The sequence below is a fragment of the Elaeis guineensis genome, chromosome 13, assembly GCF_000442705.2.
Source record: "Elaeis guineensis isolate ETL-2024a chromosome 13, EG11, whole genome shotgun sequence".
Classification (NCBI taxonomy): Eukaryota; Viridiplantae; Streptophyta; class Magnoliopsida; order Arecales; family Arecaceae; genus Elaeis; species Elaeis guineensis.
In genome coordinates this window covers 44232529-44254667 of record NC_026005.2, presented here as the reverse complement: position 1 = coordinate 44254667, position 22139 = coordinate 44232529, and the positions used below count along the sequence as shown (strand labels likewise).

Here is a 22139-nt window from a genome sequence, read left to right as displayed (position 1 = left end):
GGGCGAGCAGCGTTTGTGGAGGCTTTTGGAAGGCCGATTAAGGAAGATGATGTGCAGAGTACTTTGGCATGCAAGGCTAAATTCCCAGGCTCATGGACCACAAGGAGGCTAGAAGTGGATGACCAGTTTTTGGTTTCATGTCAGGAGACGTCGTTCACAACTTGATGACTGCTGGGCAGATCAAAGGCGATGGGTTTCGACTATAGGTAAATCACTGGGATCAATTTACCTTCAGCGTGTTGGAACTCTGAGGCGGTTGCAGCAATTATTTCAAGCTTTGGTGTCCAATACAGAGCAAGTAGGAAATGTTTACAATGGAGGATTTGACTAGCTTCGATCTTTAATTTTTCAGTGAGGATATAGAGGACATCCGAGAATCCATTGATGTAACTGTAGGACCGTTTTTTATACTGTTAAGATCAAGCTTAACTATGTCTCTGAGCAGGTCCCGTTGGATGGTTCGTCAGAAAACAATGAGTCGGGAAGCAATGGGAATGATGATGATGATCTAGAATTTTGGTTTGGAGACAGCAGGGGAGCTGACTCTGCTGAAAGTGCCAAAGGACAATCATCTGCACCTGGCAATCCATTTCCCAATCGGCAGTCTTCACAAGGTTGGCTCACCCGAAGTCGGACGCAAGTTGGGGGATCTCAACATCTACAGGACATCAGGATTCAACCTTTCCTGTTTGCTTTAAGCCGGAAAATAACCGCTAACTTGGTTTTCACGACAATATCACCAACTCTTCTATACCCCATCATCTTACTCTGGTAGATTCAACAATTCCATTGAGGACTAACGTCAATGTGACTTGCTACTTGCTGCCCAGTAAGATCAATCAAATCAGTTACCGTTGGGCTACTACAGCGCCCCTCCCACCAACTCCATGTGTACAACAGCAAGGTATGGAAAAAAACCGTTAGTTCCTGTCAGGGTAGTTTTTGAAAACATCTATTCGGCTCTTAAAATGGCAGGCAGACCGGAAACTCTCATGTTCTTAGTAACTTATCCAATAGCACCCATTCAGATTCAATGGAACTGAGCCGTTGCAGTTAACGGCTAGTGGAAACGCAAAATGCAGTGCAAGGCTGAGGGCGAAAAAGGTCAAATCACTGGGATTAATTGAAGAGTCCCTCAAAGAGATGGATATTCTATTAACTCCCTCACGAATGCAGAGCTGATTAAGCTTGGACAGCAATGGGGAATTATGCTTAACCAAGAGGGCCAGGTCACGGCAACAGAAAAGCACAGGGAAATGGAGCTGCTTCGCTGCAAGCTCTTCGTTGCCCAACTCGAGCATGATAAGGGTATGCAACTGTCAGAAGCATTGCCCGTGTGAGCACGGAGAATTTAGCAGGGAAAGGATCACACAGGATTTTGTGTCTTTTGTTCTTCTTCACAACTTTCTTGTACCCTTGTGATAGCCCAGCCCAGCCAGTCGATCAAAGCCCAAAAAAAAAAAAAAAAAAAAACAGGAAACAGGGGAATTCAAAAACCGGGAAGAAGACTCCCGATGGGAGTCTCCTTCTCCGGCGAAACCCAAGGAAATCGGGACTCCTAGGACCCCTCGGAGTCCTAGGATCCTCTATAAGTAGACCCCTCCCCTTTGAGACCCAAGATCGGCCTCCTCCCTCACTCTTTTTCTCCGATTTTCCCGAAGAAGAGCCGCCGGCACAGTTGGGTTCTCGCCGTGTTTTCTCTCCGACGAGGTCCCAAGAAGCCGAGGTAAGTTTTCCCTCTTCCTCCCCTCTTTCTTCTCCTTCCTCTCCGTGCACTGTGCGCGGCTGCCGGCGACGAGAGTCGCCGATTTTTCATTGGGAAAGAGACCCTGTTTTTGGGTCTCTTTTCCTTGAATTTTCCGGCGCCGGCGATCGGAATTGATCGCCGGCCCCGCTCCTCCGTGACCGGGGGAGTGGCCCCCCGTCGGCCGCCGGCCTCCACCGCGGTGGCCGTGGCCTGAACGGCCCAGCAAAGCATGGGCCACGCCGGTCCTCTGTTCCGGCGTAGGAAGAACCAGGAAAAAAAAAAAAAGAAAAGAAGAAGAAGAAGAAGGAAAAGAAAAAGAAAAAGAAGAAAAAGAAAAAGAAAAAGAAAAGGAAAAAGGAAAAAAAAAAAAAAAAGAAAGAAGAAAAATAAAATAATAATAATAATATAATAATAATAAATAGGATTTTCTCTTCTCTCTCTTCCATGAAGAAAAAAAAAAAAAAAAAAAAAGAGAGAAAGAAAGAAAAAAAAAAGAGAGAGAAAAATAAAATTAATTAATAAATCATGAGATAAATAATAAAATATGAGAAAGAGAGTTTCTCTCTTCCCTCTCTCTCTTCAGCTTGAATTAGTATTTTTCTCTCTCTAGAATTCTCTCTCTAGATTATCTCTCCTAAGATTTTAGAATTTTGAGAAGAATGATGATGAATTTAAATGATCCTCGTGATGGATTTTTGATCCGTGATCGTCGGACGGTACACCGACATCCACTTTGATCAGATCAAGTATTTTTAGATTTTATTTCTCATGATCTTATTTAATTATCCACATGATAATTTTAACATGATTTGATATGATCAATCAGAATTTGTTGAATCATATTGTCTGAAGAATTCAAGATGAATTTTCTCTCTCTAGAATTTTCTCTCTCTAGAATTTTCTCTCTCTAAAATATTCTCTCTCTTGATTGATTCTCTCTCTAAAAAAAGGTTAGTGAATGAAGAAATTTTTTTAATAAGTCTGATCTGATTCTAATGAAGAACCTTGATCCATGATTGTCAGACAGCGTACTGGCACCCACTCTAATCAGACCATAAATCTTTAGATTTGATCATCCATGATTTCCGATCTAGCCATGACTTGATTTGATCACATTGATTTCACCAATCGAGATATTGGACCCATCGTAATGTTGGATTGTGTCACCTGATCAATTCGAATTGTACCTCATGAATTCTCTCTCCTCTGATTTTCTCTCTCCACTTGATTTTATGAAATCGATGAAGAAACCTTGGTCCTATCACTTCGAATCCGATTTAATCTGATAGTCAAACTTTGGATCGTTTAGGTCCTAATTAGATTTTGATTAGATGAAATTAGATGATCGGATCCCAATCTAAACCGTTGAAATATAGAATTCGTATTCTTTCTAATTATTCAAATTGATTCTGTATAGGATTGTGGATGTTTGATCATGGGATATCGCGATATGATCTACGAACAAAATTTTTGGAAGAAAATTTATAGAATTTTATGGATTATTGGAATGCGTTCGAGGTAAGTAATGTTTCACTTTTTCTAGATTTATCAGCAAATTATAATGTTTTCTTCTGACATGATTTGTGAAACGATGCATGAATTGGATGAATGGTATTTTGTTATGAAAATATCTTATTTGAAATGTTATGATGAAGCATGATTGAATATATTGATTTCATGATGCATTATATTGATTGATTTCGATACTACATGATTATATGTTTTATTATCGAAATTAGAATATGAAACATGATTATGAAGAATTATGATATAAGAAACAATAAGAATTGACAACCTGACTATGTTGAGGACCCCGCCAACGGGGGCATATACGTTGGCAATTGACTGTCCTGAGGGTTTACGTCGCCAGTAAGACCAGCGACATGTCGCCAGATAGACCAGCGACAAAACCGCCAGTTAGACCAGCGGTTCCAAAGGACTTGGCTGCCAGATGATTCGCAGCCCACCGCAAGCAGATACGCGGTATTATGACCCTGCCACAGGGATAATGTGGTCATAGCTCATGGTTGACGAAAAGAAATTGAAGAACAAAAGAAATTGAAATCCCGAAAGAAACTTGAAATTTCGAAAAAGAAATGAATTTGACATGAATTATATTGCATAATTGAAATTGATTTCGAATTGATGAACTCTATATGCTTATTTTCTATAAATGATTATTTACTTATATGCCTGATGAAATCTGTTGAGAAGTGATCGTTGCTTACTGGGCTGTCTAGCTCATTACCTCTTATTTTACTGTTTTTACAGATGTTGAGGAATTAAGATGATACAAGATATGAATGGAAGAGTGATCAGAAGCAGAATCATTATACTTTTATTTAGGTTGAAAGTCTTATTTGAATTTGGTGTAAGACCTATGAATCATTGTTGAATTTATTAAGATATTAAAGAAAAAAATTTAGATCGTTATATTTTGGATTTAAATTATTGACTAATTATTCTGCTGTTGTTTTAGGATAGTATGATAAGATGCCTTGCATGCTTATGGGAAGAGTTTTCTATGAGTATGCGGCGGTTGCCATGACCCTCGATTCACAATCTCGGGTCGGGGGCGTGACAATTAATATGGTATCAGAGCATAAGTGGATGAATTATGAAACATAGAATCAGATATAGAATGGGTGTTAGTGGATAGACACCAGGAACATTATAAGGTAGATCTTTGATGATTGTAGTGGGAGAAATATTTATAAATTTTGACTAAACATTGAGATTATGTATGAAAGGATCACAATAGATTATGACATATAGAATTTAAAATATGATGGATGATCTATTGATCATGATATGATTAGTTAGATCTTGATCGAAAGTAATCACAAAAGGATTGACAATAAAATTTTATTATGCATTGTGGTTATTAATTTGATCATTGGTTATTCAAGTGAATCGTAAGTTCAAATTCGATGTGAAAATAATACTATGATATTACTTCTAGTTGAGAAGTTGACTATTATTGGCAAGATAAAGATTTGATAATAAAATATTATTCCAGAATGGGCTAAGAAAAATCTTTTATGATGCTTGATTGGAATATTTATTGAAATTGAACTTGGTATGTGGATCATATATATAAAGTGGCATATTATGATGAATGTATATTTGGAGATATTGCAAAGAAACCTATTTCTTATTGATGAAATCGATTATGAGGTTGTAGAATATTCATCGTACCGGAATCTTTGAATCATCATCCTTAGATCTAGAAAATAGATCTTATTATATCTCTTGGAGACTACCTGATATGTATGAAATTTTAATTTAAAGATTCCGTATCTAAGTTGATCAAGAGATTTTCTGATATTATTGTTGAGGTTGTTAATAAAAAATTGATATCTTTAGATTAAGATAAAAGATCTGATTTATATTTATCTCAGATTAAGAGATCCATGTGAATTTATAATTTAGAAAATTGGGATTTAGGAATTGATATGGAGTTCCTTTGCTTTTGTTAATGAGGTCCCTAATTGAATCTACTATTAAATGGAGATTTGATTTTTTTTGAAGCTTGTATGATTGTTATGAAAGGATATTTAATAGATATTGAAGATCCTGATGATAGAAATTTTAGAAAAAAAAAATAATGATTTGAAATCCATATATATATTCTGATTATGTCCAAATTTGGTGGAGCATCGAAGGATTTTCTCGTTGATTTGACTTATAAAGATTTTTGGTTTGAAAATTATCGAATTGAATTGATATGAGAATTAAGATTTGATTCGTATTGATTATAGTAAATCTATATGATGGTTTAAATATGATATTGGACTCAAGGGTTAATCAAGATTATTGTACATCAGTAAAGATATGAATGAGAATCGAAAGTTAATCTTTGATTTCAATTGAAATTTGAAATTTTAGGATAAAGAAATAATTTGATCCAACTTTTTTTTGGTGAACCTAAGAAATTTTGATTGTTAGATCAAAGTGCGCAGCGGAAGCATGGTAATCTGAACTACTTTGAGTAAGTCAGGAACGTTGATTCTCTGAGTCAAAGAATTATAATAAATGATATAGTTTAATATAAAAAAAAAAAAAATTTAGATATCCTAATGTGACTTTTAAAAGTAGTGCTTCCACCTACTATGCTACAAAAATAATTAGCATCCTAATTCTAGGATGAGTGGACCTTTGATTTTTGATTTTAGATTTAGAATATTTAGAGATAAATTTTCTCTATTCTAGAATTAAATTTTATAATTCTTTATTTATTAAGAAGAATTTGAGATTGTTTATTGAATGATGATTTTGATCTTAGATTAGTATACTCAAATAATTATCTCCAGGGTATAATGAAATTTGAAGTTAGAACTCTTTTGATTATTATTATTTCTCAGACTGAATGAAAAAGATTGAGGTTATCTGTTGATATTGACGATTGTTCTACAAAAGATAGAATGGAGTTATTCATAATTTGATAATGAATCGATTAATTAAGAGTTGTTAATGTTTAGATAAAGAAAATTGATATACTTACTTAGAATAGAGACATTGATTTTGATTATAAGAAAAATATAGTTTTGATTTAGATCAATTTTTGAGTTATTGATTTTTATTATGGAATGACTTAATGATAAAATTTGCTTCAAGAATTAGAATATTTAAGAGTTTGAGGGTTTGAGTAAGAGAACTTCAATGACTAGAAAATAGTGATATTGATTTCAATCAACAATGGTGATATTGATCTTTATGAAATGACTTAATGATGAATGAAGTTCTTATGCAAGAATAGAGACATTGATCTTTTTCTATTCACAAGAGATAGATTTGATTTTAATTTGAGTCATGAGATATTGAATATTAATTTTTACAGGAAATGAGATCATAATTTTGAAATCTTGAAATATTGAAAATCTTTGAGATGTTGATCTTGATGAATGAGAAAATGAATAATTCCGTATCAGATTGATATTAATGTATTGACTTTTTCCTTATGAAATGATTTAAGCATGAATTTGTATTAAGAATTAGAATTTTGAAATATTTGTGGATGAGATTCAAGTAAGAAAGTATGAAGACTCAAGCAAGAAAAATTTCGAGGACGAAATTTCTTTTTAGGGGTGAAGAATGTGATAGCCCAGCCCAGCCAGTCGATCAAAGCCCAAAAAAAAAAAAAAAAAAAAAACAGGAAACAGGGGAATTCAAAAACCGGGAAGAAGACTCCCGATGGGAGTCTCCTTCTCCGGCGAAACCCAAGGAAATCGGGACTCCTAGGACCCCTCGGAGTCCTAGGATCCTCTATAAGTAGACCCCTCCCCTTTGAGACCCAAGATCGGCCTCCTCCCTCACTCTTTTTCTCCGATTTTCCCGAAGAAGAGCCGCCGGCACAGTTGGGTTCTCGCCGTGTTTTCTCTCCGACGAGGTCCCAAGAAGCCGAGGTAAGTTTTCCCTCTTCCTCCCCTCTTTCTTCTCCTTCCTCTCCGTGCACTGTGCGCGGCTGCCGGCGACGAGAGTCGCCGATTTTTCATTGGGAAAGAGACCCTGTTTTTGGGTCTCTTTTCCTTGAATTTTCCGGCGCCGGCGATCGGAATTGATCGCCGGCCCCGCTCCTCCGTGACCGGGGGAGTGGCCCCCCGTCGGCCGCCGGCCTCCACCGCGGTGGCCGTGGCCTGAACGGCCCAGCAAAGCATGGGCCACGCCGGTCCTCTGTTCCGGCGTAGGAAGAACCAGGAAAAAAAAAAAAAAGAAAAGAAGAAGAAGAAGAAGGAAAAGAAAAAGAAAAAGAAGAAAAAGAAAAAGAAAAAGAAAAGGAAAAAGGAAAAAAAAAAAAAAAAGAAAGAAGAAAAATAAAATAATAATAATAATATAATAATAATAAATAGGATTTTCTCTTCTCTCTCTTCCATGAAGAAAAAAAAAAAAAAAAAAAAAGAGAGAAAGAAAGAAAAAAAAGAGAGAGAAAAATAAAATTAATTAATAAATCATGAGATAAATAATAAAATATGAGAAAGAGAGTTTCTCTCTTCCCTCTCTCTCTTCAGCTTGAATTAGTATTTTTCTCTCTCTAGAATTCTCTCTCTAGATTATCTCTCCTAAGATTTTTAGAATTTTGAGAAGAATGATGATGAATTTAAATGATCCTCGTGATGGATTTTTGATCCGTGATCGTCGGACGGTACACCGACATCCACTTTGATCAGATCAAGTATTTTTAGATTTTATTTCTCATGATCTTATTTAATTATCCACATGATAATTTTAACATGATTTGATATGATCAATCAGAATTTGTTGAATCATATTGTCTGAAGAATTCAAGATGAATTTTCTCTCTCTAGAATTTTCTCTCTCTAGAATTTTCTCTCTCTAAAATATTCTCTCTCTTGATTGATTCTCTCTCTAAAAAAAGGTTAGTGAATGAAGAAATTTTTTTTAATAAGTCTGATCTGATTCTAATGAAGAACCTTGATCCATGATTGTCAGACAGCGTACTGGCACCCACTCTAATCAGACCATGAATCTTTAGATTTGATCATCCATGATTTCCGATCTAGCCATGACTTGATTTGATCACATTGATTTCACCAATCGAGATATTGGACCCATCGTAATGTTGGATTGTGTCACCTGATCAATTCGAATTGTACCTCATGAATTCTCTCTCCTCTGATTTTCTCTCTCCACTTGATTTTATGAAATCGATGAAGAAACCTTGGTCCTATCACTTCGAATCCGATTTAATCTGATAGTCAAACTTTGGATCGTTTAGGTCCTAATTAGATTTTGATTAGATGAAATTAGATGATCGGACCCAATCTAAACCGTTGAAATATAGAATTCGTATTCTTTCTAATTATTCAAATTGATTCTGTATAGGATTGTGGATGTTTGATCATGGGATATCGCGATATGATCTACGAACAGAATTTTTGGAAGAAAATTTATAGAATTTTATGGATTTATTGGAATGCGTTCGAGGTAAGTAATGTTTCACTTTTTCTAGATTTATCAGCAAATTATAATGTTTTCTTCTGACATGATTTGTGAAACGATGCATGAATTGGATGAATGGTATTTTGTTATGAAAATATCTTATTTGAAATGTTATGATGAAGCATGATTGAATATATTGATTTCATGATGCATTATATTGATTGATTTCGATACTACATGATTATATGTTTTATTATCGAAATTAGAATATGAAACATGATTATGAAGAATTATGATATAAGAAACAATAAGAATTGACAACCTGACTATGTTGAGGACCCCGCCAACGGGGGCATATACGTTGGCAATTGACTGTCCTGAGGGTTTACGTCGCCAATAAGACCAGCGACATGTCGCCAGATAGACCAGCGACAAAACCGCCAGTTAGACCAGCGGTTCCAAAGGACTTGGCTGCCAGATGATTCGCAGCCCACCGCAAGCAGATACGCGGTATTATGACCCTGCCACAGGGATAATGTGGTCATAGCTCATGGTTGACGAAAAGAAATTGAAGAACAAAAGAAATTGAAATCCCGAAAGAAACTTGAAATTTCGAAAAAGAAATGAATTTGACATGAATTATATTGCATAATTGAAATTGATTTCGAATTGATGAACTCTATATGCTTATTTTCTATAAATGATTATTTACTTATATGCCTGATGAAATCTGTTGAGAAGTGATCGTTGCTTACTGGGCTGTCTAGCTCATTACCTCTTATTTTACTGTTTTTACAGATGTTGAGGAATTAAGATGATACAAGATATGAATGGAAGAGTGATCAGAAGCAGAATCATTATACTTTTATTTAGGTTGAAAGTCTTATTTGAATTTGGTGTAAGACCTATGAATCATTGTTGAATTTATTAAGATATTAAAGAAAAAAATTTAGATCGTTATATTTTGGATTTAAATTATTGACTAATTATTCTGCTGTTGTTTTAGGATAGTATGATAAGATGCCTTGCATGCTTATGGGAAGAGTTTTCTATGAGTATGCGGCGGTTGCCATGACCCTCGATTCACAATCTCGGGTCGGGGGCGTGACAGTGCTCCTTGATGAAGAAATCTTACAGGACAAAAGCTTGGAGGTCCTACTATTAAATGGGGATGAAAGCATATTACTCATGTTGATAACTGAAAATGATTATTTTGAGAGAGAGAGAGAGAGACCAATGCTATAATTATCGAGGCTCAAATTCTTGGAGATGCACCATCCAAGACTCAAACCCAGAACCAATGGCTGCTGAGCAACAGGGTGTTACTACTAGAGTAGGCCCTGGTTCAAAAGTTAAACTAGGCATGCTTGGACTTGTGTTCTCCATCTTGATCAGAAACATTGCCTAATATTGCTTGATTGATACTATAACACGTAATGCTGTCTAACTCTTTTAAATATCATGATGTGCTGAGTTGAAAGCTCTATGAACTTACCTACCATGAATTGTGGGTCAGAAAGCAGTACTTCTTAAAGAGTCAAAAGAGATCTTGGGGAACCGCAATCAGTTCTATCTGCTTCTCCCTTGTTTACCATAATTCTTGATGTTATTTCTAAGTTATAGTTTTCGTGTATACTCTCACATGAATCTTATTTTATAATGTCCGTGGTTATTGAGAATTATGAATCTATTTCTGAACAACTGACTTACAATCTTGCAGGACTAAATTGATGCAGCCTGATGAACGTATAAACGGGAGGAGCTTTGGCTTTTAAGTTAGACAGATACCTGGACAATTATTGATGAAAGCAAGTTCTCTTTGGAACAAGCAAGTCCCCAAAGGGCCTAAAGATGAAACAAGTGACAGGCACATACGAAACAATAGAAAGCAGCCAAAGTGTGGTCGGTTGTACTCAAAGGTAAATCAGAAACAGTCCCTAAGCTGATAAATCAACAACTTAGCTGAAATTATAGTAATGTCCTTTTCTTTTCTTTTCTTTTCTTGTTTTGGTCACCGTTAATTGTATTGAACATCCCATTAATTGTAAATAGACTTTATCTTTTAATAATTCAATCATTATTTTGATAGGCTCGAGTCTTAATCCTAATATGTATAAAAAATTATTTCATGAATGTCTTTTTATGTCTCTGCATGACAAATCTGGACTATGCTTTATGAGTTTTTTCTTGTTCCTGAAAAATCAAATTAACAAAATAAGATGGTGGTGACATAGAACTTCTCAAGTCTGAGATTGTATTAAGGTATATGTAATAAGGTAAATTCTGAATTGGCACTTGTGTTGGAATTTATCAATCCAATTTCGCTTCCATTGTTAATTTTACTCTTCTATTACTAGAATGTTTTTTGAAAGCATTTAGCTTAAAATGTTTCTTCATAAAAATCAGTGATGGCCTCCTAGAATGAAATTCACATTGTTGATTATGAGTTCCAGCATCCAAATTTGCTAGAAACCAAAATTATGTATTTTGGAGGTTTCTTGTCCATGCACCAAGCATATGCGAAATGAATTATGGCAATGTAGATGGTGTACAAAAGTAATTCGTAGCTGTAAATTATGGAATTTGCAAATCGAAATTGTTGATTTGATCTAAATATTTTATAAGTTATACATAACAAAATTGAGTTGATTTGGATGTCTATGGTCTACAATTTTAATCAAAAAAAAAAAAAAAAAAAGATTGTAGATCATGATGTTTGGTTTCTAGCCACTTTCTGGTGTTGTAGAATATCCCATTTGTATTGAATATCCCCATTTGAATTTATCATGATGTTGAGAGGGATGTTATTGAATTTCATTGAAAAGCACGATCAAATACTTTCAAAAGTGTTCTGTGTGTATGCATGCGGGCACACGTATCTGCATGTTGCATGCATGTGGGGAGCAGTCATGGTTATGTTAGAAGACAGTATCAAGATGAAACATCTACAACTCTACACGTGCGGACACTTTTTTCAATCCTTATCATCAATCTACGTGGATATGCATGCAAATGATTTTCAAAGCTTATCCAACTTCTAACACCTACATAAACTTGGAAATACACTTCATACATGGACATGATTATGTGCATTGCTTAATTAATTCTTTCCCCAGATTGTAGGAGATTTGGTTTAGACCTAACTAAAAAACCATTGATGGCGTAGACTCATCCAGGACCTGATTTTGCCCGACTCTTTAGCTTATGTTTTACACCAAAACTAATTAATTATACAACCAGTTTACCCAAAAGAAGGAAAAAAAAAAAAAAAGAGAAAAGAGAGAAGATAAATCCGAACAGAAATTTTATTCTTTCTTGCTTGATTGATAAGCCAGATGAGGACTCATGGCTGGATTTTAATGTCTTGATGTCTCTGATTTGATCCTGAAGATTTATGCTTTTAGAGGTGCATGACTTGGTGGATTCCTTTACTATTAAGTTGGCTTGTATTCTTTCTTGTTGGAACATTCCAAACATTGACAGACACAGGCAATTAGAGGCTTAAACTGATGATTGCAATGCGCATAACGGAATAATTGAGTACTGCTATTTGGATCTTGGACTTTAACATGAATGCTAAACACCGAGAAACAGCCCTACCAAAATTAATTCGTGCGGGTCAGCAGGCTGATCTGGCGTTATATTTTTGGCCAATGCTGAAATTACTATATGTCCACCACTTGCCCAGGCGTACCATGAGGCAGTAAGCCAAGGAAAGTTCCCTTTGCAGTTGGAACCTTTGGAATAGAAAGAGGTTTACTTGAAAGGTCCGTGAAGTGCAACGGATAAATAATAAGCATTTCGGTCATATAGCTCTTATCCGTTAGTGCATCAAGGAATCTGTGTCGAAGCATGCTTAGAATGTTTTCTTTTAGCGTTATTAGAGTCGGACGTTGGTGTTGTATTTTTTCTGTTGGATGGTTGATGTTTGTATTGGATGATTGCAAAGCAGCTGCGTTGGCGCAGGCGATTGGCCCGCATGATGGGGTTGACACCTCGGGCTGGGTGCAGGATCGCGTGCATGCAGGGGTCCCCCCACCACCATGCATGCTAAGGACGAGTAGCACAGGGTCTTGGCCACAGAAGTAGGAGGATGCTCTCTCTCTCTCTCTCTCTCTCTCTCTCAAAAAGGGAAAGGAAAATGTTTATGGGATTTGTTTGAAGGACCTAGGAAATCCAAGGGGAAAGATAATGGAAGGAGCTTATGTGAACCACCTTGCTTATATTATTGATGGCTTGTATTGGAGGTTGTAGAATTCAATTCATAGACTCTTAGAATGGGAGGTGATGGGATATAGCAATAGCTTGTGCCATTTCTTCCATTTTTCTCCATCGATCTGTAGCTTGTAGCTAGCTTTCCCATTGCTCAACTGTTTGGCATGGATTGATACGTCGTCGATGAGCCTCAACCGAGGGAGAATTCTTTTGAAAATAGAGAAACAAAAGGTCTGTAAGCATATCCACTTCTGGTAATTTAAAATGGTACAGTGAAGTTACAGTAATAAAAGAAATTCAGATGGCTAATTTCATCACCTTGAACAATTATGATGGAGCACCTAAACCGAGTTACGCTATTTATCGATATATCTAAATATCTTTGGATAAGTAAAGTAGCGCTTTCAATTCAAACAATCATCAAACATAGCTAAAATATGCATGGAGTTGATGACTGTGGAAATACCAGTGCTTCGTCGCATAGCATACGCTCCTCCAGAAATAAAATCCTTGCGTGAGATAAGAGATTTTGGTAGTATTTTAAGAGGCAACAAGTTGTCTGAATATGGAAACTCATTCTTTCTCCAGACCTCCTACCCAGCAACATACATAAACAAGAATTTTGAGTTGTTAAACCACTTCTGCATGGCAATTTCCATGGACAGGATGATTGGGGTATCAAAATTATCCCAAAGTACAGAAATAATTGATTACAACTATTCTGCCACGTGGATTTTGGACCATCTAATAAAACATCGCCACATCATTCAATGAGATTAAAAAAAATCTAGCAAACGTTGGATTTGAAATGAATATCAATCAAACCAGGAAGTTTTGAAACTTTGAATCACCAAATAATTTCATATATATTTTAGTGGATGGTATAAAGTCCATGTGATAAAATAGTTCTAATCAATAATTTATCTCCAAAGTGATACACAAATAGGCAGTCTCATCTGCAAAGTTCTTGCTCGTGTGCCTAGGTTCAACCTAGGAGTGAGGTCAGAAGGGGTTGGCTGGCCATAAGCACCACAGAAAACAAAAGAAAAAAAAAAAATCCAGGGTTTTTCCGGTTCCACCCACTTTTCCTCTAAACACCTTTTAGCCATCCTTAGATCAGCAGTATTATGGGGGATTTTGAGATGATTAAAAATGAACAAATGCAAACCATGCATCAACTCTAAGAAATGACTAATTAGCTATTCTTTTCTATTTAACCAATTGACTAATTTTAGGCAAATTCAGTTTGCAATAGAAAGTAGGTTTTTTTGTTGAAATCAATTGTTATGAACTCACATACTTAGGTTCACTTTATCATCTCAAAGTATGTGCCCTATTTACTTGGCCTAAACACAGATGACATAAATTCCTGGACAAAATGTAGGACAAGGAACAGAGTGGGCATATGAGGAAAGAGGGGCATCCTAGAAAAGAAAAGCATGGCAAAAGAGCAGCAGCATCGTTTGTCTCAAGACCAGCATGCCATTCCCCTCCAAATAACTCCAAGACAAAAGAGAAAATCGAGTGATGTGAAAGAGAGCGAGCTTACAGTTTAGAAGCATGCCGGGTCTTCCCCACTCCCCACTAAGGATTTCATCGAACCCCAATATTATTGCCTTCCAATCCCTTTGTCCTTATTCCACCCATAACATCACCACCTCACACAAGATTGGAGACCATTCATATGATACATCAAAGCATGAAAACATCAGGCGCATCCTTTTCATAGCTAAACCCAACATCTCCTCGCGCCTCATTAAGAACTGGGTTGGCTCAAGGTTTCACTAATGATGTTACTTTGTTACAACATATCCCACAGAAGTTGTTATTAACCATCAGAACAGCCATTACGTATTCAATCCTGTATGATTTCGAGTGACTTGCTCCTGAAATAATACCTGTCATGATAACTGTTATGACAGTACGTTAACAGAAAAATTCGAAAATAAACAATACCATCGTCCCCTTCTTCAACTAATAAAAAATTATTTCAGCTGATACGATTTTTTTAGGGGCAAAAAAAGAGAGAAAAATTGAGTTTTTCAAAAAATATTTTATTAAGGAAACGGTATTGATTAAAAATAATGGCTGCATGTGGGCCATCGGAATATTACACAAACCTCTTATAATGTCTTTCATCTTTTGTCCAATGCCATATTTAGGTAACATAACAGAGAAACACAAAACCATTATAATTTCTGTTATTTTAAACCTTAATTTGGTTAAAGTACCCAAAGACTCTGGTCAATTTACAAACAACACCAACCACACCACTATGAATATGCCAAACTACACTGCACGCAGGGCATTCAAAATTTTCCTTTAGATATCTATGGGGAACAAAGATGAACCCAGCGTATGCACTTGGAGGATGTTCTGAGTGGTGCATTTTAGTTTGGTTCCACGAAACTTCCATCACACAAAAAAAAAAAAGAAGGAAAAAAAAAAAGAGCTAGAAATTACAGAGCATACTTTAGCAATACAGAATTTTCTTTTAGATCTTCTCCAGAATATTTGGGTCCCAGGATGCGGATGCCGTACTGTGAAACAAAGATGCTGTTATAAAAGCAATGGTTCAGACTAGATTGCAAACCACTGTCCAAGCTCCAGTCTGGATCGGTTCATTTGGGTCATTCAGTCAGTCCAGGACATTTTACTGGACTAAACAACGAAAGAAACAAAAGGGATGATAACTCTTTCCTCCGAAACCCACTAAAAGGTCATTTCTTTAAGGCAAGGAGCAGGCGACAAACCCATCACACAACTTCATATTCTCCTCCAAACCCGACTCCAAATGCTAACCTCCACCCTCCCTTGGACTATGCTCCCACCCCTATCTCCCTTTCAAAAAGTGGCTTTACTCCTGCTCCCATCCACTAACCCAACTCCTTAGATAGCCCCCAGAGCCTTTCCTTCTTGGCCGTAGCAGCTCCTCAGTTGATTCTCCTCTCTCATTGACATCATCCAGGAACAATCAAAGGGCACAAAATCATATAAAATAAATGCAAGAGGACACCATCCATTCCCTATAAATAATAGGCACGGCCATCCCTCAGATAGATCCTTAAGACCAAAGACACTCCCATCAATCCCAACATCTCTCATCCACCAAGCTACTGTGCTTTGGAGTCTCAGTTCACACTGGCATCATGGGGAGGCAAAACAATGACCCGATTGTCCACTCTTCCATTGCCCTCCTGCAGGAGAGATTCAGGCAACTACAGAGAGTCAAAGAGATGAGGGAAGAAAGAGAGCTCATAAGAGTGCCTGCAGCTGATGGGGATCGCCCAAGCCCGGGTGCCTACTGTGAGCAACCCAAGTGGTTCTTTCATCCGGATTTGATCCGTCCTTCCCAGCCTCTCCAAGCTCCTCCATCCCAACAGCTTGATACACAAGGCAATCGCACTCAATTCGAGGACCTTGAGATCTCACTCTCAATGAGCCTGTGGCCTAACGAGCCCAGAGACAATGGCTCAGTTCGCCACAATGAAACAGATGTTGATACTTCCCTGCACCTGTAACAATCTCAGATTTCATTTCATTTCCATCCTTGGTTTTCGTTACTTCCGTGGTTGCTTTTATTTTCTTATTTTCCTATCCTTCTCCAGTGATGTAAGAGGAATGAAAAGATAGATTCCGTGTGCAATGTAATTACTAGCTATCTTTACCATAATGATCATCTGTTGTATTGTTATTAATCACATAACAGTTTAAGCCTTCCATTGTACCCTGCAATTGGACTTGAGAAGGGTGGCCTTCTTTCATCTTCCCCTGGGGATCAGATGGAGTCTTCCTTTTGATAACTTTGGTGGAAACCAGACGTTTTATACCTTTTGTTTCCAGGTCTGCAACTTTATTATTGTGAATTGGCTTAAAACGGACTCTGCTGACTTTTCTGGCATTAGCTTCCATTATCTGCACATATTAGCCACCACGTGAGGTACAATGAAAATAAATGGCATAGTCAACATTATAGTAGATTTCTACTCTCCAAGTAGGATAACTAGAAAGAAGCTCCACTAAAATCAAATGATAACTACAATGAAAGCGTTGCTCCCTTACATACTGTTTAAAAAAATCTGTGAATTCAGCAACCCTTTTTTTTAAAAAGTAAATCGACTTCACTAACTATAATTGAACAAGGAGAATCAGGACGTGAAGCGAAGAAAGAATTACACCTAAAGAAGTTAAACTAGCAGAAGTGGTTATCTTGGAAAAAAAATATCATCAAGCATTCTGATGAATGGCCACTTAACTCCTTGAATCATAAGCTAACTGTGAATTTGGTACGATGCAATCTCTTTCATAATACAAATAGGTTTAATATGGACATAGAAGAGATTAAGAATTCAAATTAAATGTTCATCAAGTCTCTATATGTGCTAAGTCTTAATCGCCTTTCTTCTCCAAAATAGTCCTATGGATGCTCTCTTTCTTGCGTTAAGCAGAATATGTCTCATTTATCTTTACATTTACAAACTATTTTCATCTACAAATATTCTATAATTCAACTTAAATTTTGAATTTAACTATACAAATTACAAAAAGCTCTTACGCTACCCCTAAGTGGCATCAATTTGTTAGGAACAAATTATGAAACTTTAACCTAAGGTTTTAAGTCCCGGTGGGACAAGGGATGTCCTACCCACCCCAGCCATCCTATCTCGTACCTATGAGAAAACGAGACCGAGATGGGGTTGGGACTCTGAAATCATTCATGCAAGAAGAGAAGAAGAAAGAGGAAAGATAAAAAAAAGAAAAAGGTGAAAGGAAAGAAGAAGAAGAAAAAGAAAAGAAAAGAAGAAAAAGAAAGAAAGGAAAGAGCACGAAGAAGAAAAAGGAAAAAACAAATAAAGGAAGGGATAAGAGAAAGAAAAACATAAAGGAAAAAAGGAAGGTAGAAGAAAAGAAAAAAAAGAAAGAAAAGAAAGAAGAGAAAAAGACAAAGGAAAGAAAAAAAGGAAAGAGATAAAGGATATCTACCGAGATATATGACCGACAGAGGATATCTATCGAGATGCATGACCAAGATTGTTGCAAAAATGGGGCAGCATCCTATTCCATCGAGAAACTAAGACACTCTCATTCCGTGGGATTTAAAATCTTACTTTAACCAGAATTCAGACCATAAGAACTGACAAAAAACCTTAAATATGGTCTGATGTAATTATTAAAACAATTATAATTAAACAAGATGTAAGTTAAAAAGATCCAAGTTACAAGAGTCTAGATGTTGAAGATCTTCACTAAAAAAATAATTGTCAATGCATGAATTTAGTATGTTATTACACTATCAAAAGTATAAGGGTAATTGTTGTCCAAATTATTAAAAAAAAAAAAAATCAAAACTAGGTGCAGACCTCCTTTCATGGAGCTGAAAGAAAATCGAAGACATGCATCAACTGCAAAAAGCAAAACACTAGATACGAGAAAAATTACTGGCCATATTACGATTGCAGGTAACCTATCAGAAATTTGGAGATGTAGATTGATGGAAAGAGGAAAGAAGCAAGTCCGGTCACCAACAAAAGGTAACTGATAAAAGGAATACAGAAGGCTCCAGAATTTATGTCAGCTTTAATTATGAAAATATTCCTGGCATTTCAACTCCTGTACCTAAACTTGGTACAAACAATTTGTTGTTTTATCACGGCCAACTGACAGGTTCCACATGGAGCTATGGAGAAAATGGGGGTCCCAAGACTTGAGCAGTTTTTGTTGCAAAGAAAACAAAGATTATGGACTGAAGTGGAGCTAGTAACATCCACCTGCAGCTATTTCACAAGGAACATCATTTAGAGAATAGGCTTGAATATTAAAGATGCAACCATTTTCAGATATGCATGCGCACTCACAGATTGATGACATTGATGGCAATTAATTGCTATATAAATTAACAATATTATCCTAGGCTCTTCGATAAATATTCTGAAAATTTAAAGCAATAGTTCAAATCTATACAGCACCATATACGGAATACTTCAAACCAAGAATCAGCTTCATAACAATAAGAAATTCATAGATACTTACAGATTTACTGTATATCTTGATCATTGCATCCAATCATGACATATTACCAATAAGAATATATGATGAGGACTTCTTCAGAACTTTTTCATTTTAAAGCCTTTGTCATCATATCTATGTTCAAGCAAATGTCACATTATTGTGTATTCATGGTCAAGCATTTAAGCACCACCAGCATGTGCCTGGCCATGGCAAGCTGAAGTAAGGGGGAAAAAAGACTTAAAATCCCCCTCATTTGGGAAAAAAATTAAAGGAATTCATCATTGTTCTCATGATAATCCAAGATCTGGGCTGCATGGTCTGGATCAGAATGGACTCCAGCCATCTAAATCAAATTCATGCGTCAGCACTAATTTAGATCTTCAGAATTAGATTGTAAGGTCCAGATTCTGGTACTATGATCTTTCATACAAAAGACCTAGATCTTGATTTATTACTTGCAAACTTGATTAGAACAACCATCTTAAAAGATTCATTTATCTCTTTGGCTTCTAAAATGTAATATCCCAACATATTAAAGCCTATAACAGGATCATTTATATATGCAACCTATGTGTATTATATGAACTATTGTTATGTATGCTAGGATCACAATAGAAATGAATCCTTTGTATTGTAATTATATCAGTAAGAACTCGAGTTTTATGGCAAGTAGCACTTTAAAATGGAACAAGAGAAGTTCAAGGACTAAATTATAAAGCTAGAGAATTTCAAGGACTAAATTGTGATGCTAGAGAATTAAGGCCACCACATGCTTTGTTTGAGCAACTGCCACCTCGCACTATCATGCTTATTTCCCACTAATACTTGTGCTGGAACCTCATACTTATTACCAAGTTGTCACCTCATGCTACTTTGATGGACCAGCCACATCATGCTTGTTACACCTCATGGTAAGGAACAACCTCATGCTGAAATTCAGCCACCCAGCCAAATTTGGAATTGACATCTAGCTCAAGGATTGTCGACTCAGAATCGGACCCCGTGCCGGCCAGCCGGCGGGATGAGTCAGTACGCCCCTATACCAGACCATACTGGGCCTGAACTGACATAGAAATAGGATATGAACCAGGAAGGAAAAGAGAGATAGAGAGGGGGAGAGGGAGGGAAGGAGCAAGAGGCCGGCGGAGATGTCTGCGGTGCACCAGAGGGCCACGAAGGCCTCTTAGACTTCATGATCCTCCGTGGGAGAAACTAAGAAAAGAGAGATAGAGAGAAGGAGAGGGGAGAGGAGGGAGGAGAAGGCGGTGAGGAGGCTGCCGGAGGGCCGTGAGGTGGCCACCATGTGTTAGATGTGTGCCCTAGATGCCAGATTGGCTGACACATTCCTGTACAAATGTAAGGGCAAATTTATAATTTTGACTATAAATGAATAAAAGGGTTATTCTACTATCACATTGTGTACATTATATCTGTGATACATCCTTTGAGTTAGTAGGAATGTTAATTCATATTTTCAAGAGTTGAAAATTTAAGGCATGAATTTATATAACTCATAAACAGCTCCTGACCATAGGATCATCACGAGGATGGTGATCGATCCAGAAAGTTGGTGTACGATCGCTTCCTTAGGATAGATGTGTCTTGAGTCTATGGTGTGGAGACACCGAAGCGAGAGTACAGGTATTTGTTGAAAACGAGAGTACTGAGCGTGACCACCTCGAGCAGTCATAAGTCTACCTTCTCGTCGATGACTAGCTCGATGCTGCAGCTGTGTGTCTAGTTCTTTGACCTGAGGTACATCGACAATTCACCTTGAGTGTGTTATAGTTTGACTACACCATAACTCGATCTCCTAACCATTCGAAACCCTGAGGTGTATGTTGGCTGTAGCATATTCATTGTAGGAACCAGATTGCACCAAAATGGGATCTATCAACCTCGATAGATGAGAGTAGTCCTATGATGATCGAAAGATCGAGTCCTTAAGCCCATGGCCATGACAGAGTGAAATAATGAAAAAAAAATTTTCATTAAGGTTTCACATCGAATTTGGATCGATCGATTGATTCATATGACTGATGTTGGGTTTGATGAGTTCACCTTAACCCTAATTCAGTCGAGACTCATTATAGAGGAACTCAATCACACAGGTAGCTGCACTGAGAGGTTCGTCTTCATTTCTGATGGGTTGCCACCATATACTGCTAGGTATCACTGATGGATTTTGGAAGCAATTAGAATGATATTGATGATCGATCATTCTAAATTGTCTGTATCAGAAGAGTTCTGATCCATCGAAAGGAGTTTCGATGATGTCGATGATGAGATCACGACATGTCTCGTTACCATACGGAAATGAACCTAACTGAGTCACACAAATAAGAGTTAGGATCTGGATGTTATCAATTGAGCTAGTCCAGTTCGATTGATTTGGATTAGATCCAATTAGGTTCAAGAAAATCGTGCTAGCACACGATTGAGCCTAACTTTCTCCTCGTGTAATCTTTTCTATCTCGACTGAGTCAAATGTGATTTGACTCATCCAGAGAACTTTGAGAAGATTTCTCTCAGTCTGACTGGAGCCAGTCCAGTTCAGAAAAGTCTTATCTTAATTTATGAGATGAATTTAAGACAACACCTGCTAATTCTTGTCACCTGTCATTTTCGTTTTAGGACATTGGTTAAACGTTGACCCATGGACCTTGGACTGAAGGCCACTTGGCAAGAGGTCATTGGAGAGTTTTTGTGGAGTGTCCACCTGCTAATTTTACCCTCAAAGTGGGCGCCATAATCAGATATGGCGTGCGCCCCAAGTGGATAAGGATAGAGTCCCATGAGATGAGGACTCTATGCCTTGATCGACTCAAACTATTGGGCGCCAATCTCACTGTGTTTATCTAGTGTTGGCGCCAACAGTAGGAGGATTTGGTGGGGTTCTTATCTGATATGATCAGATGACATCACTCCAATTAAAATTTTTTCAGAATTAATTAAAATTTTCTGATTGGTCGAATGATGTGGCACTACATGGCGCAGCAGGGTCTATTTAAACCCTGTCTGCGCCTAGGGTTTAGAGAATCTGCTAAATATCCAGCAAAAACGTGAAACCCCTCCACTTCTCCACGCCCCCTCTGCTCCTCTCCCTCCCCTCTTCACGTCCAAGAGGTTGGGCATCCATCTGGTGCTTGTCCAAGGTGTGGTGGCTCCCTGATCAGAAGGCTATAGGGATTTATCGAGAAGCTGCTGCTCCAGCTTCAGAAGATCTTTTGAAGATCTTGCAGATCAGATCTAGATCTGATTTTTGGAG

At 37.2% G+C, this 22139-nt stretch overlaps 2 protein-coding genes across 2 annotated transcripts in view; one reads left to right on the top strand and one right to left on the bottom strand.

The window, feature by feature from the left end:
- Window positions 1–16011: 16011 nt before the first annotated feature.
- On the top strand, window positions 16012–16383 carry LOC140853124 (uncharacterized). Its single transcript, XM_073247225.1, has one exon. It carries the CDS (start codon window positions 16012–16014, stop codon window positions 16381–16383), a length of 372 nt encoding a protein of 123 aa, XP_073103326.1.
- A 105-nt stretch (window positions 16384–16488) lies between these two features.
- LOC105032468 (putative DUF21 domain-containing protein At3g13070, chloroplastic) overlaps window positions 16489–22139 on the bottom strand; it is an 85411-nt gene continuing 79760 nt past the window's right edge. The window contains exon 15 of the mRNA XM_010906923.4: window positions 16489–16777. Within this exon, the coding sequence (XP_010905225.1) occupies window positions 16517–16777 (261 nt within the window). The 3' untranslated portion in view covers window positions 16489–16516. The remainder of the gene's footprint in view (window positions 16778–22139) is intronic.

Excerpts from the sequence above, each read along its gene's own strand:
- LOC140853124 (XM_073247225.1), top strand. The coding sequence starts at position 16,012 with ATGGGGAGGCAAAACAATGACCCGATTGTCCACTCTTCCATTGCCCTC.